At 43.7% G+C, this 21,010-nt stretch overlaps 1 protein-coding gene across 7 annotated transcripts in view; it reads right to left on the bottom strand.

The window, feature by feature from the left end:
- CACNA1B (calcium voltage-gated channel subunit alpha1 B) overlaps positions 1-21,010 on the bottom strand; it is a 173,409-nt gene that overhangs the window by 64,440 nt on the left and 87,959 nt on the right. For 6 of the 7 annotated variants that reach the window (XM_032479054.1, XM_032479047.1, XM_032479051.1 and 3 more), the window contains 2 exons: positions 19,301-20,104; positions 18,144-18,361 (listed from right to left, as the gene is read on the bottom strand). In XM_032479054.1, the coding sequence (XP_032334945.1) occupies positions 18,144-18,361; positions 19,301-20,104 (1,022 nt within the window). The remainder of the gene's footprint in view (positions 1-18,143; positions 18,362-19,300; positions 20,105-21,010) is intronic. The other variant, XM_032479050.1, reaches the window with a different exon arrangement.

The raw sequence follows: 21,010 nt of genomic DNA, 5'->3' as shown, positions 1-21,010 counted from the left end.
TTTGCTCTTAACCTTATGTTTTCTGCAAAGCCTATTATTTTCAGTACATGGCATTTTCAGAATACCACGCATGAATAATGTCACAGCAGAGAGGTCTGTACTTGAGGAAGACAGAAACTCATATTAAAGGAAGGTCTGAGACGCAGGAAATTGGCGAATCTAAATAAACATAATCTCTACAAAGCTGTTGGGGAGGAAGAGAACTTCATGCTTCTAGGTTCTTCTGGCTGGTCTGAGAATTACATTGACATGAGACAGACGAACAGGAGAAAATCAAAGGTCACCTCGTACATGTGGGAACCACACGTACACGAGAGGTTCAGAGACAGAAAGGTAGAATGAGGTCTGGACGACACCCTGAGCTAAGGGGCAGGATGGGGCCCGGGGCTTTCTGGGGCTGCCAGGGACAGGAGGGTGACTCACAGGACCCCACGGAGCAGAGTCGGGTTCTGGTGACGAGATGGTCGCCCTGCCATCCAGATGGGGCCACTCAGACAACACTTCTCTCTGGTAGTAACTCCTTCCGGGCAAAAATCCCCAATTTAAATTCTTCTAGGTGGTTAAAGGGAGGGGCAGCAGTTTCTCTTAAACTCACAAGGTCTCAATTACCTTTGGCTCAAAATAATCCTTGTGCAAAAGTGACACATTTGGGGAGGCGCCTTCTGAACCCCTATGAAGTCAAAACAATAACAATACCTATTTTGTGGGAGAAAAAGGACTAAAATGCTGGACAACAATAACAAAGAAGTTGGGAGAGAGGTGACTGCAGCTGCTGCTCTAGGGTCTTAGAACTTGGAATAAAAATAACTAGATTTTTAATAACTATAGGAGAAAACAGCATAGGGAAAATGTCACAATCTAAAAAGGATGAAGCAAGTCCAAGTAAACTAATAACCACAATAAACACAAGCTGATGGAACCTGGCTAGTGACCGACACAGATTATCCAGATGGACATTTTTAAAATAGGTTATATGTGGTTTCCAAGAGACAAGCCTAAAATGCAAGGCCCCATAAAGGCTGGAAGTCAGAAAAGGGAAAAAGATACACCTGGCAAACGTGCATCAAAAAACCCCCAAAAAGCCTCCGGTATATACTCACACCAGAAAAATACTCTTGAAGAAAGAAACCGTCGTTAGAGTGAAAGCAGCTCGCCACGAGATGAAACGAAGGTCAGCTCCAGTAACACACAGCAACTTTAAGGGTACACAGAGCCGCTTAAAACGCAGAAAGCACACACACAGACTTCCACAGAAGCTGTTTTTGAAAAAAGGAGAAATAGAAGAAAAAGCCTAACAAGATTCAGAAACACACAGCTGCTCTTTTAGAGACACATACACGAGTACTTGGTCATCTGTACTGAACGGCGTGTTTCAAAGCATTCAAAACAACTGCATTAAACATACCAAGCAAAATACAAGTATGTGCATGTATTTACACAGACACACACACACGCACACACACACAGGAAGACCCGACAGCAGGCGTAAACAGAGATTTCAGTGCAGCTCTCTCAAATACCGACGGGTCAGCCTAGCAAAGTATTAGTGAGTACACAGAAACTTCAGCCATACAACTAACAAACGTGATACAGCAGACGAGCACAAACATGCCTAGTGTCCCCAGTTAAAGAAAACACCTTTCTCTTAGGGGTCCAGGAAACACTTGCAAAAGCTGAGCCTCAAAGCAACCGTGAAAGTGTCTCCAAGGAAACGTCCCGCTGGTCCTGTTCTCGAATCTCTAATCTAAGGCAACGATCCGAAACCAAAAGATTAACTGAGATTTACACTTTACAACTGGAAGTTGAGAAACTGATTTTAAATAGCTCGTGTGTTGAAAATTAGATATTCATAGGCAGTATCAACTGTGTCTACACAGAGAACAAAATAATCTACAGAAAAACTATTTAGAACAGTTTGGCAACTCTGGCTGGACACAAACTCAAAAGACAAAAACTGTGTTTCTGTATGGTAGGAGAAAACAATCAGAAAATACAATTTTTAAAACAATTCCATTTTAAAAACAGAATAAACAAAGTAAAAAAACAAAAAAAATAATCTAGGGGGCAGTGAAACTGCTCTGCATGCTGTAATGATAACGCGTCGCGGCACATCTGTCCAAACCCTTAGCGTGCACACCACCAGAGAGAGCCCTGCCGTGAACGAGCGGCCTGGGGTGGCGGTGCACCGACGCAGGCTCACTGCCTGCAGCAGATGCCCCGTCTGGCGGCGGTGCTGGCAGTGGGGAGGCTGTGTGTGCTGGGGCAGACAGCACATGGGAAACCTCTGCACTTTCCTTTCACTTCTACCGTGAACCCAAAACTGTTCTAAAAAAGGATAAAAAGACAAAATTTTCAGTAAAAGAGAAGAGAGTACAAAGAATACAAAATCTAAAACATCAAATAAAAATCCTACAATCTTACATTTGAATTACAAACGCCACAAGAATAAACGGCATATTCTTCTTCTCGTCAAAAACAAACAAACAAAAAAGTCCTAAAAAGCCTGAAGGCGAGAGAAGCCCAGCAGTAACGACGACTCTGCTGAGTGACACCACTTCTCGTCAAAGGAGCCACAAAGGAGCCACAGCGTCTCGGACGCTCTGCAGCAGCAGGCCACGAGAGGAGGGTCCACGCACGAGGGAAGCAAGCGGAGGCAGCAGGAAGCACGGAGCCGGGCAAAGGAGGAGGCCAGGCAGGGGCGCAGCTTCACATAAAGCCCTGCAACAGTGGGGACTCTGGGATCTGAATTAAACCTCAGAGTTGTCCCACCTGAAGCCAGAGGGCTGGCCTTTCCCGTTCCCACACCACTCCTTCCTCCGCTAGGGCCAGCTGGGGGGCGTGAACCCTCGTGGACCTCCACCTCCCAGCCCCAGCAGGCAGGGCACTCCTCTGAAGAGGAGCTGAAGGTGGGGCCGCTGGAGGCACAGCACCGTGAGGGGAGGGGAGGGGAGGGATCTGTAGGAACAGCAGGTGTCCAGTACCCAGGGCTTTGTGGGGAAACGGCACTTCCAGGTCCGGGGCAGGAAAGGTACAGGATGATCCCAGAACGTGCTGTCACAGACGACAGCCAGAAAGCTGGCAGCGACCACAGCAGGCATGTAAAGAGGGAGAAAAGCCGACTTTCAGAGGCTCCCGCTGTTCAAAGACAGAACCATCTGAGCAGCAAACGTAACAGTGAGTTTAAAGGACAAACGCGTTAAAATCCAAAAATTCTTAGCGATAATTTTGTTAAACCTCTAAAGGACTGTATCTGAAGTTCCTGCAGCACCAACTCGCTATTAAGACAGAATTAAGCCATGTATCTTGCTAATACAAACGCAAAGTGCATTTTAGTGTGACCAAATGTGGTGAGCTAAGTTCTTCCTTACAGAAAAAGTCAGAATAATACACACAGAAAGAATGATAGAATTATAAATTCACGACTGTGAAATGCCTGATAAAATCGTGGGTCTGGGTAACGACTATCAGTGTCTACTAAATCATCAGGGGAAAAGTTGGTGGAGAACTTTACAGTGGGTGGATCAGGCAAAGCCCACTGATGGGTCTTAACATTGCCCAAAGGAAAACACCAGGTGTTCACGTAGCTCCTGGCGCAACGTGACAGGAGGGACACACCTATGCCCACGAGGCCTCCCCAGGGTTAAGTGGATACAGTCGAGACCTACGGTTCACAAACACGGGCTACTCTGCCTCCTAGGGATAACTGGCAATTTCTGGAGACGCTACTTTCTTGGCTGTCACAACTGCACGGTGCCGTGGCATCCAGAAAGGAGGGGCCAAGGATGCTGCGGAACACCTTAAAATGCACAAGACAGCCCCCGGCAACAAAGCCTCCACAGTGCCGAGGTTCAGAAGGCCTGCTTTAGGTCTCATTACCAGTGAGCAGGAGACACCAAGGCTAGAGGAATGTGCTAAATGACACCATCTTGCAACAGGGCAAATTCTGCAGTTTCTTGAAGAAATAAATGGCATGTACAAAAGAGTATAGAGTAAAACAGAGGCAGACAGACTGGGCAAAGTCAAATGAGCAAACCCTGTCTGGATCCTGATTCAAACAAATCAATTGTAAAAAGTTATTTTTGAGACAACTGGTAAAATTCGAACTTGGGATAGGTACCAGATAATACTAAGGAATTATCATCAACTCTCCTAAGGTTTAATAATGCTACTGTGGTTCTTAAACCCTTAACTGCTGGAGATGCTTACAGACACAGCTATACCTAGAATGATTTTTTTAAAAAGAGAGAGAGAGAAGTAAAACACATTTGGGGCAAACATGGATAATTGCTTGACATGAGTGGCAGCAACACGGGGGTTCATGACCACGTATCTCTACTTTCAGTGTTTCAATTTTCCATAATAAAAAGGTGTTTATGAAAGTAGCCACAGAGATCAGACAGAGCCATGCGAGGAACAATTCAGACAAATGACTAGCTAGCTTCTCAACAGAAACAGCAGGAGGCAGAAGACAGTGGAGGAGTCTCAAGATGCTGAGAGGAATTAACTAACAAACCAGAATTCCACACAAATTGAAACTAATTTCACAATGGCAAAAAGATTTTTCAGGCAAATTGAGAGAATCTATCACCATCAAACCTCACTAAAAAACAAATCAAAACAAAAAACACCTGGAAACAACGTTCTTCAAGCAGAAGGGAAAAAAAAGCCAAACGGATGATCTGAAATAAGAGGAGTGATAAAACACAAGACGGAATAATGAAATTAACAGAAAAAAACTGTTAACACACAAAGAAATCTCTGTCATTTGGAAATTCAAAATCATACTTACAAGTAAGTATGTTTACACTTACGGATCAAACAAGAAATCATAGTAAAATTTGGAAAAAGTTTTAGAAGAAATAAATATGATGTTTCATAACTTGTAACATAAAACTAAAATGATTCTTAGAGTGAACATTAAAGCCATAAACACACTAGCAAAGTAGAAAGACTTAAGTGTCAGAGCTGAATATCCAACTAATAAATGAGGAAAGATATTACAATAAACATAAAGGAAGCAGAAAAAAGGAAATAATAAATAAGAACACAAATTAATGGAACAGAAAACAAAGATGCAACAGAAACTCTCAAGAAACCCAAAGTTGGGACTTTGGTAGCCCGTTTAAACTGACAGATCTTTAGTGGACAAGGGTTTATCAAGGGAAGGGAGGAAGGAAGGAAGTTAGAATATAAATGTGGCCATAACTACAAATCCAGCAGAAACTAAAAAGGTAACAGGCAGGCTCCCATACAAAACGCCAGTCATCTACACTCAAATTTCTCCCTATATCTTCCATGAACCACATGGTCGACAAGGAGAGGAAATACAATCCCCCCCCCGCCCCAAGTCCATGCTGACAACATACAGGAAATAAGAAAACCACAAACGTGAATTTGCATGTAAGTGGGAAAACAAACCTCTGAGACCTGCAGCATCAGACAGAGACAGTGTGGAGGAGGGAGAGTGAGGCGGGTCTTCCTGATGATGGAGCACGGACAACATCCACAGACAAGAGGGCCCACTCTCAGCAGGGAAACAGTGAGAACAGGTCTGCCACCTGGTGGGTCAGAGCACCGCTTCTGGGACTAGAAAGGAAGGGCTTGGAAAGTACGCAGGACTGGAGGTGGCAACCTTGAGAAGACAATGGGAGAGGTGTGCTTTCGTGGCTCAGGGGCGGAGGGAAAGAAGAAACAACTGTCTGACGTCCAGGGTCCTCCAGAGACAGGATTCTATCATAGAATAAGATAAACACTCCCCACAAGGCACCACTGAAAAAAGAAGCTGGATTTCATTGTAATAAAAGAAGAGGAGGTTCTTGAACTAGAAATCAAATAAGCTGCCAATCCCCTCTCCTACTCTCCATAAAATCAAATGTAATTTTTGGTCCAAGAAACAGTGACATACTTCCCCATTATCAGAAAAATGAACCCAACATCCATACAAAGTTTCTACAAAAGAAAATATGAAAGTAAGGATGAAATTTTTTCAGCTAATAAAAACACTCCAAAAAAAAAAAATCTGCAAAGCAGAGGAAAACAATAACATAACTTTCCAACATAAATTAAATATACTTAAACAAGCAATTTTCGATACGAAAAAACACCGAAAATCATATTCAAAAGCTCCAAATAAAAATGTATGGACAACTAGAAGATGTGAAACGAGAGCTGACCAAACTCAGGAGAGAAATAGAAAAAAAAAAAAAAAAAAGACAAAACTGAGAAATGAAGTTAAAGAGAAAAACAAAATTGTCTCAGAAATCACAAGGAGATAACAGGTAAGTCCAAGGGAAAACAGGTATGGCTGAAATTATAAAAAGGGAACAAGAATGCAGCAGTGAAATGAGCCAAGAGAGAAAACACGAAGGAATGAGTTTTCAAAAAGTTAAGAGAAAAATTCATATAGAAGACAGGCAAAGCAGATTTAACATCTGTAGAGCTGGAATGCCTGAAAAACAAAAATAAAACAATGTAACAGAACTAACATTTGAAACTGTAATCGCAGAAATTTTTCCTGAAATGAAATAACACCTATTAATCGATTTTTGACAAAAGTATCAAAGTAATTCATTGGAAAAGAATATCCTTTTCAACAAATAGTAATGGAGCAGATGGGCACGAATTGGCGGGCGGGGGATAGTAAGAACCTCAACCCCCATATGTAAAAATCAACTCAGGACTTAAGCCTCTGGAAAGATGTAACAGAAGTACGTTCTTCCATTCACCTTACCAAGCACAACTAAAAACCCTGGACACCATATATAGGGCAAACAGAAGATTCTGAGAGGTGGAAATAAGGCAGATTTGCTAGGGATCTTGGGGCCTGCAGAATGACACAATAGGTTTTCTTTTCTGGGTTTTCCTTTATGCCTCATATATCCTTGGTACTGGAGAAGCCAGCAACCCTGAAATGCCAACAGGCACAGATTTTTAAAAGCCAGCTCTCTCTAGTGATAGGACCAGGAAAGGTGCACAGCCCATCCAGGTAGGAAACTCATAGACAATAACCATTCCACTGACATCACAGGAAAAACTGCAGCTCTACCTCCATTGATAGGAGCAGAGAACAAGGGGAGAGCCTAGATTTCCACCCTCATCAGCCTATAAGAAGGTATCCCAAAGCCCCTGCTGAGGTGATATCAGAGAGAGCCAAGTGGGTGCAGGGACTTTCATACCCACCCTGTGGTACAAGACTCCCAACCCATGAAACGTCAGAAAAGATTACATGGGTAGCCTGGACTTCGATTCTTACCAGAGGCAATGAGGCATCTCCTTCTTTTCATTTGCTAGAGTGAATCCTAGAGGAAAGTCAGGACTTTTACCACCACCCAGAGGTAATGAGGTCAACCTGTACTGTGTCGATGGAGGTCATACAGGGAGTGGTAACAAGGCCTCCCACCTCTCCCAGACAAGATGGCATCAGTGGAGGCGCTGTGGGGAGCCAGCCTCCCAGCCCAGCTGAGTGTCTATGGAGGCCAAGTGGAGAACCTGGTACTCTACCCCACTTGCGAGCAATGAAGCAGCTCCCAACCCTAGCCCTGCTGGAGTGGTGTCACAGCAGCCCAGCTACAACAGAAGATTTAAATAAGACTCAGCCCCAAAACATAATACCAGAATGTCTACATTTCAATCAAAAATCACTTGTTATACCAAGAACCAGGAAAATCTCAATTTAAATGAGAAAAGACAATCAATAGACAGCAAAATAACACAGATGCTGGAATTGTCTAGCATCCACCATAGAAACGCTTCAACAGACAGTTAAAAACACACAAAGAAAGAGAAAATGTATGTAAGGAACCAAATGTAAATTATGGAACTGAAAAATAACTCAACAGATGGGTTCAACAGCAGAATGGAGAGCACAGAGGAGAGAATTAGTGAACGGGAAGACAGAACAATAGAAATTACTCAATCTGAACAACAGAGAGAAAATAGACCGAAAAAAGTGAACAGAGCCTCAGGGACCTTTGGGACTAAAATGAAAGATCTACCATTCATGTCAACAGAGTCCTGGAAAGAAAAGAGAAAGAGGGCAGAGCTGAAGACATATTCAAAGACATAATGAATGGAAAATTTCCAAAATTGGCAAAAGACATAAACCTACAAATTCAAGAAGCTGAGTGAACCCCAAACAGGATAAACCTAAAGAAACCCATGACAAAATACATCATAATCAAATTTCTGAAATATAAAGACAAAGAAAAAAAATCTTGAAAGCAGGGAGAGAGAAACATCTTACCTATAGGAAGAAAACAATTCGAATGACAGTGGATTTCTCATCAGAAACCATGGAGGTCAGAAGGATGAGGCACACGTTTTTTTCAAGTGCTGAAAAAAAAAGAACTGTCAACCTAGAATTCTATACCCAGTGAAAATATCCTTCAGGAATGAAAGGAAAATCAAGACATTCTCAGATGAAGGAAAACTAAGAGAATTTGTCACCTACCCTAAAAGAATGACTAAGGAAGGTCCTCCAAACAGAAAGTAAATTATGAAAGAAGAACTATTGGAATATCAGGAATGAAGGAAGAAAGAACAACAGAAAAAGTAAAAATATGGGTAAATACAATACACTTTCCTTCTCCTCTCGAGGCTTCTGGGTTCTGTTTGATAATCGAAGCAAAAATTTAACACACATTAATGTGCTTCTAAATGTATGTAGAGGAAATGTTTAACACAACTATACTTAGGAGGAAAAAGAGAGGTAAGGTTTCTATACTTTCTCAAACTGGTAAAATGACAACCCCAGTAGACCAGGACAAGTCATATATAATGTAATATCTGGAGCAACCACTAAAAAAACCAATTTAAAGAGATACACTCAAAAATACTACAGATAAAGTGGAATTCTTATACATATGTATGTATGTATGTATGTATGTATGTGTGTGTGTGTATATATATATATATATAACCCACAGGAAGGCATGAAAAAGAAACCAGAGAAATGAAAAACAGAAAGAACAAACAAAACAAAAAGTAAAACAGCAGAGTTAAGCCAGAATACATATATTAATTGTAAATGGTCTAAATATGCCAAAAAAAAAAAAAAAAAGAACTGACAAAGTGGATGAAAAACATGACCCAATTATATGCTGTCTATAGGAAACTAGCTTAAAAATATAACTATATAGTTAGTTTGAAAGTAAAAGCATGTACTATGCAAATATTAATTTAAAAAAACAGGGTGGATATATTTATATCAGATAAAGTAGACATCAGAGAAAAGAAAATTATCAAGTGCAGAGAAACACATTACACAATGATAAAAGGGTCAATCTTTCAAGAAGACAGCAATTCTAAATGTGTAGATACTCAAGAACAGAACTTCAAAATACGTAAAGCAAAAACTAATAAAACTGAGAGGCAAAATAGGTAAATCCCCATTTACAGTTGTATACTTGAACACCTCCTTCTCAAAAGGTGACAGACCTAGACAGAAAATCAGCACGCACACAGCCCAGTGGGATCCAACGGGATCTGACTCCACCCAGCAGCAGGGCACGTATTCCACCCAGCAGCAGCAGGGCACGTATTCTTTTCAAGCAGAAACACAACACATACCAAGATGTGCCAGATCCTGGGCCATAAAACAAACCTTAATAAATTTTAAGCAACTGAAATCATACCGGATGTGTTCACTGAGCACAAAATAATCGAACTAGAAGCTAAACAGAAAGATAACAGGAAAATCTCCACACACTTGGTAACTAAATAGCATATTTCTAAATAATCTAGGAGTCAAAGAGGAAGTCTCATGGGAAATTTTTTTAAATGAAACTGAATGAAAATTAAAATATATCAAAATCTGTGAGACATAGTTAAAATAGTACTAAAAAGAAAATTTATACCACCTAATGTTCACATGCGAAAAGAGGAAAAAACTCAAATCAACCTAAGCTCCCATCTCAGGAAACTGAAAAAGAGCAAAATAAACCCAAAGCAGAGAAAAAAGAAAATAGTAAAGAGCAGAAACCAAATGCAGCTGGAAAGAGGAAAACAATAGAGAAAATCAATGAAACAAGAATCTGATTCTTTGAAAAGTTCAAAGGAAAAAAGAAAGATGATACAAATGACCAGTATCAAGAATGAGGTCAGGGCTGTCACTACGGACCATGAGGACATCAGAAGAAACACGGGACTTCCACAAGCACCTACACCCACATAAGTCTGACAGCCTAAACGAAATGGGCTGGCTCCCCCAAAAGTGCCGACTAAGGCAGCTCACCTACTGTGACTAGATAACATACCTGTACTAAGGAAAGTTTTTAAATTCCAATAAAGAAATGTTTCATTGGAAAATTCTACCTAACATATAAAGAATTAACACCAATTCTATATAATCTCTTCCAAAAGACAGAATAAGGACTACTGTTCAATTCATTTTATGAATTCAGTATTATTCTGATACCAAAACCAGACAAAGAGCACAAAGAAGAAAACTGTAGACCAATATCCCTCATGAATACAGAAGCAAAACTCCCTAGAGAAATATTATTAAACTGAATTCAGCAACATATAGAATAATTATACAGAATGACCAGTAGAGTCTGTCCCTCGGATGCAAGGCAGGTTAATATCTGAAAACCAATCAGTGTAAACGACCACATTACAGAAGACAAAGCACGTGATCACATCAACAGACGCAGATGGAGGAAGGCATCCTCCTCCCACAGGACGGAACAAGAGAAGGGTGCCAGTTCTCACCACCGCTCTCCAGCACGGCACTGAGGGTGCAGCCAGCGCAATGAGGGAGGCAAGGAGATGAGAGGCACACACATCAGGAAGCAGAAAATAAAACTGTTCATTTACAGAGTACTTGATTCTTTACATGGAAAATCCCAAGGAATCTATAAACACCAAGAGGATATTCAGACCAAAATTACACAATTTCTTTAAAATATGATGAAAATTAGGACACCCAATGTCAGCATCTATAGGATACAATTTAATTAGTGATCAGAGGAAAATTCATATCCTTAAATAATCATACAATACAAATTAAAGAATAAAATAAAGCAAATCTCCAACTCAAGAAGCTAGAAAAGGAATGACAAAGTAAAACAAAAAAAAGGCAGAAGGCCAGGAATAATGAAAATAAAATTGGAAAGCAATGATTTAAAAAACAAAACTATGGTATACATAAATTTAAATGCTGTTTTTTTTAATAAAAACCCACAAAATTTATAAACCACTAACTGATCTTATTAAGAAAATAAGGAGGGGAGAAAACACAAAATACAAAGGATAAAAAATGAGAAGAGGGAAAAAACACTGAACCAGAGGAAGTTTTTTTTAAAAAACTTAGGACACTTCTTTCATACATTGGAAAAACTAGATCAAATGGATTGTTTCTAAGGAAATTATAATTTACCAAACTGATCTTAGGAGGTAAGAAAATTTAAACAGACCAACGTCATAACGAAACAGAAATTATCAAAGAACTATCCTAACAAACAAACAAAAAGCAAACCCAGATGATTTCACAAAGGAACTGTACCAAATCTTTAAAGACCAAAAAATCCTAATGCTACTTTTAAACTATCCCCGAGAAGGAAAAGAAGAAAACTTTCTAATTCTTTTTGTGAGTCAACAATAGGTACACCCTACAGAACATCCCCCTGGGTAAAAGTCCCCAACAGATCGCTCTTAGTTTCATGAGACCCACACTTCAGTAGAATATATATATCTCTCATTCATGTTGTTGGGGTTTTGGGGGGCTGATGTTTAGGAAGGAAAAATGTATACATCCCCAAAATTCAGTACCACGTTCTTTTCAAACATGGGGAAAAACTCTCAGGCAAGATTCCAAATTCAATTGGTTGGCTTTGAGAATCATGTGTGGATGTTTTTGAAAAGTACAACAAGTTTCAGTGAAGGCGGTGTCTGGAGAAACTGCTTGTGAATAGCTATTTTAACTGTGGTGATCAGGAAACGATGTGTTAAGTGTTTTATGTCTAATGTGATAGTTTTTACTTTTCAGTGATTAACTGTGCTTTAGTTATATTTTAAGAAATTGGTTGGGGATTTTTTAGTACAATTATAATACATTATAATATTTATAGTATATTACAATTTTTCCCACTTAAAATAACGGGAAATGAGACTCCCACTACAACATTTGATTTTCAAAAATGGGTTAGTGAAGTTAAACAAAAGATAACTACAGAGCGTTAATACCTAAACCTTATGATACTTGAACATAATATGAGAAAGCTACAGAACACATCTCACTCTGAAGTATCAATCCAAAAATCCCCCACAGTATTATGAAACAGAATCCAACATCCCATTAAAAGAATAAATATGATAATCTAGTGGGGTTTATTCTAAGATTGCAAGAACAGTTCAAGATCTGAAAACTTACTACTATAAATCCCCAAGTTTAAGAGGAATAATGTGTGATCTCAATGGATGCTGAAAAGACCTTCAGCAAAATTTAAAGTCTATTCCACACAAAAAATACTGAAATAGAAATTAGCGAATACAACAACACGATTACACACAAACACACACACACACACACACACCCCTCTGAAGCCCCAAACCAGAACTGTACTTAGTGTAGGCAGAAACAATGTAAGGGTACCCACTAACTCCACTGTCATCTGACAGTACATTAGCCTGTGGTAATCAGGCAAAAAAAAATAACAAAGAAAGGCCTAAGACTGGGGAAGGAATAGTTAGAACTATATTTACAAAACTCTGTATTTACAAAACTTGAGGAAAAACACAGAGAATCAATACTAAAACTAATAAACAATTTGAGGATTCAGAAAAGTAGTCAGATACAAAATTGACATATAAAAGTCAACAGCCTAGATTTATGCTCCTAGCAGAAGCAATAGAACTTATACCAGGGAAGTAATATCAGGGACCAGCAAATTAACCCTCCCACCAGTAACAACCAAAAGCACCAGGCACTAAGAGAGTGAAGAGACAAGTCACAAACTGGGAGAAAATATTTGCAAATCACATTTCTGATGAAAGTCTTACAACAAAAATATACAAAGAACCCTAAAATTCAACAATTAGAAAACAAACAACCCAATTAAAAAGTGGGCAAAATGTCTGTTTTCAGAGACCACAATGTAACAAACTAGAAATCAATAACAGAAAGATAAATCCCCAAATATGCAAAGATTTAACAGCACACTTCCAAATAACATATGGGTCAGAGAAGAAATTTCAAGAGAAATTTAAAACTATTTTTAACTGAATGAAAATGAAAACCCAAAAGCAATACTTAGAAGGAAATTTATAGCATTGAATGCATAAATGAGAAAAGAAGAAAGATCTAAAATTGATCATCTAGACTTCCACTTCAGGAAACTAGAAAAAGAAGAGCACGTTAAATCCAAAGTGAGCAGAAGAAAAGAATTAATAAGAACTAGAGCAAAAATCAATGAAACTGAAAACAGCAAACCAAGAGATCAACAAAACCAAAAGCTGGTTCCTTGAAAAGATCAGTAAAATTGATAAACCTTTAGCTAGGCTAAGTTAAAAAAGGGAAAACAAAAATTACTAATACCAGAAATGAAAGAGGAGACACCACTACTGATCCCATGGACATTAAAAGGATAATAAATTATGCAAACGTTAACCACCATATATAAAAATACGTTTTAAAAAAAACAAGTTTCTTTTGTATGGCACAGGGAATTAAAGTCAATATCTTGTAGTAACTTTTAATGAAAAAGAAAATGAAGATGGATATATGTATACACATGCATGACTGAGACTGTATGCTGTATATGAGAAATAGGCCAGCATTACCCTAATACCAAAACCAGAAAAGACATCACAAGAAAACCAATACACCAATATCTCTCATGAACATAGATGTAAAAACTCTCAGTAAAATATTAGCAAAGCAAATCCAAAAAAGTATAAAAAAGAATTACATTCCATAACCAAGTGGAATTAATCCCAGGTAGGTGAGGATGGTCCAACATTCAAAAATCAATAAATGTAATCCATCACATCAACAAACTTAAAAATAAAAATCACACAATCATATCAACAGATACAGAAAAAGCATTTGACAAAATCAAACTCAGAAACTTTTAGCAAACTAGGAATAGAAGGAAGGAATTTCCTCCACCTGATAAAGAATACACAAAAAAAACCTAAAGCTACCTACATCATACAAACTTGAATCTTTCCCACTAAGATCAGGTACAAGGAAAAGATGTCCCCTCTCACCACTCCTTTCTAACACCATACTGAAAGCCCTTGCTAATGCAATAAGGCAAGAAAAGGAAATGAAAGGCATGCAGATTGGGAAGGAAGGCAAAAACCTGTCTTTCTCTGTAGATGACTTGATCATCTATGTAGAGAATTTGAAAGTATCAACAAAGAAATTCCTAGAACTAATAACTTACTTTAGCAAGGTTGTAGGATATAAGGTTAACATACAAAAGTCCATTGTTTACCTATTCCAACAATGAACAAGTGAAATTTGAAATCGAAAAGACAACACCATTTACATTAGCATCCCCCCAATGAAATACTTCAGTGTAAAATCTAACAAAATACATACAAGGTCTCTATAAAGAAAACTACGAAACTCTGAAGAATGAAATAAAAGAACTAAATAAATAAAGAGATATCCCATGTTCATGGATGGGGAAGACTCAATATTGTCAAGTTGTCAGTTCTTCCCAACTTGATCTATAGAGTCAGTGCAACCTCAATCAAAATCCCAGAAAGTTATTTTATATCAGCAAAATGATTCTAAAGTTTATATGGAGAGGCAAAAGACTCACAATAGCCAACATTTCAATATCGAAGAAGACCAAAGGTAAAGGATTGGCACTCCCCAACTTCAAGGCTTACTACACAGCTATAATAATCAAAAGAGTGCAGTTCAGTGAAAGAATGAACAAACAGATCACCAGAACAGAACAGAGAGCCCAGAAATCGACCCACATAAATAACAGTCACCTGACCATTGACACAGGAACAAAAGTAATACACTGGGAAAAAAAGACAGTGTCTTCAACAAATGGTGCTGGAACAATAGGATATCCATGTGCAAAAAAAAAAAAAAAAAAAAGAACCTAGAGAGGCTTTACACCCTTCACAGAAATTAGCCCAGAATGGCCCACAGGTCTAAACGTGAAATGCAAAACACTGCTGTGGTGATCCTTCTTAAACACAACACCAAAAATATGACCCGTGAAAGAAGTAATGGATAAGCTGGACTTCACTCAAATTAACAACCTCTGCTCCACGAAAGACAGCAAGAGAACGAGAAGACAAACAACTAACTGGAAAAGACATGACTGATAAAAGTCAAAATACACAAAGACACCAGAAAACTCAACAACAAAAACAACAACCTGATTAAAAAATGGGCCAAAGACCTAAACAGACACTTCGCCAAAGAAGGTATATTGAGGGTAAAAGAGCATATGAAGATGTTTCACATCAAATGTCATCAGGGAAACGCAAACTAAAACAATCTGATACCACTACACACTTGTAGAACGGCCAAAATCTGGAACACTGACACCACCAAATGCTGGCGAGGATGTGGAGCAATAGTAATTCTCACTCACTGCTAGTGGGATGCACAATGGCACAACCAGTTTGGTGGTTTCTTCTAAAACAACATACTCTTGCCATATGATCCAACCATCACTCTCTTTGGTATCTACCCAAAGGAGTTGAAAATTTTTGTCCACATAAAAACCTGCACACAAGTTTTTATAGCAGCTTTATTCATAATTGCCAAAATTTGGAGGCAACCAAGATGCTCTCTGGGAGCTGAATGGATAAATGAACTGTGGTTTACCCAGACAATGGAATACTACTCAGCACTAAAAAGAAATGAGCTATCAAGCCATGAAAGGACATGGAGGAACCTTAAATGTGTATCTGTAAGTGAAAGAAGCCAATCTGAAAAGGCTACAGACTGCATGATTCCAGTTCTATGACATTCTGGGAAAAACAAAATAGTTAAGACAATGAAAAGATCAGCGGCTGCTAGATGTCGGTGGGAGGTGGGAAGGGGTGAACAGGCGTGGCACAGAGAACTGTTAGGGCAGTGGAAATACTCTGTATTATATTATAACAATGGACACATGTCATTATCCATTTGTCCAAACCCACAGAATATACAACACCAAGAGTGAACCCTAATGTGACTTACGGACTTTGGGTGATTGTAACGTGTCAATGTAGGTTCCACGTTGGTTTAAAAAAAAAAAAAGCACCGTTCTGGTGAGTGGTCCTGATAATGCGGAAGGCTATGCATGTGTAGGAGCACGGGGCGTATGGGAATCTCTGTACCTTCCCCTCAATTTTGTTTTGAGCCTTAAACTGCTCTTTAGAAAATTGTCTCTAAAGTTTTTTTCAAAAAAAAAATAAAATTAAAAACTAGGCACAAGGTATATGCAGGCACCTCATCAAAGAAGATACACAGTTGAAAAGTCGGCATTAAAGGAAGCTGAACATCATACGTCATCAAACAATTACAAATTAAAACAGTGCGATATCATCTCACACTTATTAGAATGGTGAAAATCCAAAGCACTGCAACACCAACTGTTGGAGAGGATGTGAGGTAGTAAGAATTCTCATTCGTTGCTATAGGAATGTAAAATGACACAGCCAATTTGTTAGACCAGCTTCTTACAAAGCTAAACATAGTTTTACCACATAACCCGAAAAGTCGTGCTCTTAAGTTTTTACCCAAATGAGCTGAAAACTTATGTGAACACAACAACTTGAATATGAGTACCTACAACAGCTTTATTCATAACTGCCAAAATTTGGAAGCAACCAAGGTATCCTTAAGAGGTGAACGGCAAGTAAACTTGGTACATTCAGACAATGGAATATTACTCACCACTAAAAAGAAATGAGCTATCCAGCTATGTGAAGACATGGAGGAACCTTAAATGCACATTGGTAAGTGAAAGAAACCAACCTGAAGAGGCTACAGGCTACATGATTCCAACCATGACATTCTGGAAAAGGCAGACTACAGAGACAGGAAAAAGGTCAGTGGTGGCCAGGGGTTGGGGGGAGGGGCTACACCTGGACCCCTGTAGACAGAAGCCAGGTAGGGACCCTGGGCTTGTCCTCAAGCTAATCTGAAAAGAATCAGACCCGGGGGCTGATTTCTGGGAGTCTGGGAAGACAGACGCACTAGGACCTGTGCAGGTGAAACAACAGAACGGACCGGGGAAAGCTCTCTCCTAGGAAATCAGAGAGGAAGGGGAGGCTAAGCAGCCAGAGCCAGCAGCCTCCCACGGTCGCACCTGGCCTCATACACTGGTCCACAGGCCCCAGGTGGGAGCACCTGAGCGAGACAGTGGGCGTGTGCGTGCGTCTGCATGTAGACACGTCTGCACACACAGGCAGGCCTGGGCAGTGCCAGGTCTGTACCTGGAATTCCAAGTCACTTCTGCTTCTGTGGGCTTTCCCTTCCCCCGGGAATGTTCTCTCTATCCTCAGTACTCACAAAACACCCACACACCTGCGCACAGTCCCCTGCAGGTCTCTCCCTCCTGGACAGAGTGACCTGAAGACAGGAACGGCACCTTGTTCACCCTGTACCCTCAGTGCCTGCCCACGGTCAGTAATGGAGTGGCGGCTCAACCAGGACCTCGTGAACAGTGTGAAGGAGGGACGGGAGAAAACGGGAAACTCGGGCAAAGGCCTGGGAGGAGCCTTAGAGCAGGGACCACAGAGCATGCAGGTGGGACGACCACCACCCTGAGACCCCAGCCAAGCCTGTGGCCATAATCCTCAGCAGTGTTTGTGCAACTATGAAGAGTCATGACCATTTTGTGGACTGTCTCTCTGATAAGACTACAAGCCCCACAAAGGCAGCGCAGTCCTGCCCCCTCCTGCTGTGTCCTCAGCACCCTAACGCCATGCCTGGCACTTACCTGCTAACTTGCAAACATTTCTGGAAGAGAGGAGAACAGAGCTTAAATGCCATGTATCCTCTGGGGCACTGGAAAGCAAAGGGCCATCAAGGCACTGACGGTGACAGCAAAGGGCTTTCCAACTGGGGAACAATTCACAGTGGCATGCTGTGTCTCCACACAGCAGGAGGGAAAAGGGAAAGCAAACTGGGCCTGCACACGGTGGGTCCTGCGCCACTGATTTGGGGAGATACTCACTGGGAACAACCGTGGTCTCCCCGGGGGGGCCGGTCAGCGTTACTGGGACATGCACAGTGGTGCTCAGATCCGAGGGTTGACTGCCCATCCGAGTGACATTTCGCTGATTGTCTGCATCCTCTGGCTGTTCTTCCACCTTCTCTAGACAGGTGCTGGGCAGTGCATGCACAGGACCCACACCCATGACCCCACTCGCCTCCAAGTCACAGTGAGGCTCCCTGCAACCAAGAATGCACATCAGACTCTGATGCAACCCCAAAGTTCTATTCAATCTGTAAAACCCAGCTTCTTAAACCTCTATCCAGATCAAATAAATCCCTGGCCACCTCCTCTGTAGAGTTTTCATCACCTTATACACTTCTGTGTTTTTAGGTCTGAATGGTACCTAAAAGGGACTGACTCACAAGGCCAGGCATGGCTGACATCACAATATGTGTGAAGAACAGAACTGTCTGCAGAATGAAGAGCTTGAAAGAGCTCATCTCCAAGGCCCCCACCTGGCCCCCCTAGGCCAACGGCCCAGCACAGAGCCTGCATGCAGAGACAGCGGGGAGGCTGATCCTGAGCAGCGGCCCCTGGCTGTAGGAGGTCTGGGTGTTGGTGAGACTCCGGCCATCAGCCTCGCAGCACCTGTGACCGCAGGGCTCTCACAGAGTCAGAGTCAGATCCAGGCCCATCCAGGGACAGAGCTGGGCTGGCCTGAGGGGGCCCTTTCTGTGGTGTCCCACGTAGCCTGTCCCCTCCCCTTTCACCATCTAGCCCCGTGCTCCTTGGGCTTCCCTCAGGCCCTCCTGACTCTTTCCTTCAGTGTCCCCATTTTCCTCTTCTCCGTGGGTCGCTGTTCTTTCCAAGTTAACGTGTTCCAACCAGTCCCGACAATTTCCCCTTAGCCTTCTTCCTCCTGGGTCCCCTAAGATGAGGGCTGCGGTTCACTGAACACAACCCGCACCACTGCATGGTAAGCTTTTCCCGTGTCACCCTTACAAGGCAGGCCTGTCAGCACCCCAGAAAGGGACTGAGGCAGAGGACAGGGATGGCCTAAACAGGGCCAACCCGGCCAGGTCTGCGCCCATAACCTGCGGACGCAGCCCCTCCAACCGCGCGCTGGCCGGCCGACTCCCTCCACCACTCGCGGGTGTCCGCCTGCCGGGACTCACTTGGGCTGGTGGTTCCGGAGCTCCTTCTCCTTGTCGCCGTCCTCCACCTCGCCCTCCTTCTCCGCGGCCTCCTTCTCCGCATCCTCGTGTGTGGGCGGTGCCTTGTGCCGCGCACGGTGCCGCCGCGCCGGCTCCTCCCCGCTCTCCGCCTCCCGGGGTCCCGCCCGGGGGCCGCCGCGGTGCCGAGCCCGCCGCTCGCCTTTGGCCCCGGGCGCCGCGCCCTCCTTGCCCGGCTCGGTCGCGTGCCGGTGCGCGCGGTGGCGCCGGGGCTCCCGCTCGGCCGCCTCGTCCGGGGACCCTCGCCGGTGGTGGCGCCGGCCGCCGTCGGGACCCGGGCCGCGGCCGCGCTCGCTCCGGGCCTCCCGGGGGCCCGCGGCCTCCTTGCTGCGGCTGCGGTGCGGCCGTGCCCGCTCCTCCCGGGCCCCGGGCTCCCCGCCCTCCGCCTTCGGAGCGTCCGCCCGGTCCTGCTCCCCCGCCGGGGCGGAGGCCGGGGCCTTGTCCTTGTCGCGATGCCGGTGGTGCCTGCGCGGCGGGTCCGCGCCCTCGGCGGCCTCCGCGCCCTCGGGCCGGGCCTTGCCCCCCGCGGGCCCCCGCGGGCCATCCCGGCCCGGCTCCACCACGAGCGGCCGGTCCAGGTGCGTCTTCATGTCAGGCCGCAGGTGGCGGGAGGTGGCGAAGCGCAGCCGCTCCTCAGGGTCCATCTCGCTGTACAGCGCCTCGCAGCTGGCCCGCAGGTTCTGCAGCCGCAGCTGGCTGGCCCGCTGCTCCCACACGGAGCGCGCCTTGGCCGAGTTCTGCTGCCTGCTGTGGGGAGACCGGCATGAGCGGAGCCCCCCCACGCCGCACCCCCTCCCCAGCTCTCTGCCTCGCAGGGGAAGCCACAGATGGACACAGCGATGGAGGGATGGCAGAGGGCACAGGAGGAGGGGACGGGGGAGGGCGGCAGGAGCCCTGGACACCCTGGCAGTCTATGCGGATACCCAGGGTAACAGAATCAGCACTGCCCGCCTCGGGGTTGGGGTTGGGGTGCCCGCAGGCTGAGAGTGCCAGCGGGGACCAAAGGTGCAGGGCAGTGGGAATGATCGGCACCAGCATGATGTGGCAGACCGGCTACCAGGGCGGGGTGGGGGTGGGGGGTTGGCCTGCCTGCCAGGAAGGCCAAAATGGGGAGAGAAGAGGGCAGCGACCAAATGGAGCAGGACTGAGGAAGAGGTAGGAGGTGGGGAGCCCCTGCAGCGCGCAGAGAGCAGAGCTGCTCGAGCAGGGGCTTCTCCATCTCCACCCCAACAAGGGAAGCCACTGGCCGGGAGACAGGGGTGTTGGAGAGGGAACCCTACAGGAGGCAGTCATCAGGAGCAAAGTGGACAAGAGCCCAGGGAGTGAGGGCCCGGGCAGCTGGCCCTCTCAGGAGGCTGTGCGAGTCGTGCTGGGACTCTCCCTGAGGTGGTCAGTCCCCCAGCTGGGCAGCTGCCCCTCAGCTCAATGACCATTTGCTCCCAGGAGCCCAGCCGTCAGGGCTGGGGCGGAAGGCATCACCTCTGGTGGTCACCAGTGCCCTCCTCTCTGCTGGCTCCATGGAGAACCCCTCCCTCCACAGGGCTGAGAGCTGCACGTCCGCGAGCCCTCTGGTGTCAGGAGTGGCCCGTGGTCCAGGCTCTGGCCTCACTGCACAGGCTTCCAGAGGCCTTGCCTGCCCTCCAACCTCACCCC

This window comes from Camelus ferus, chromosome 4 (assembly GCF_009834535.1).
Source record: "Camelus ferus isolate YT-003-E chromosome 4, BCGSAC_Cfer_1.0, whole genome shotgun sequence".
Taxonomy (NCBI): Eukaryota; Metazoa; Chordata; class Mammalia; order Artiodactyla; family Camelidae; genus Camelus; species Camelus ferus.
This window is presented reverse-complemented; position numbering and strand designations above follow the sequence as displayed.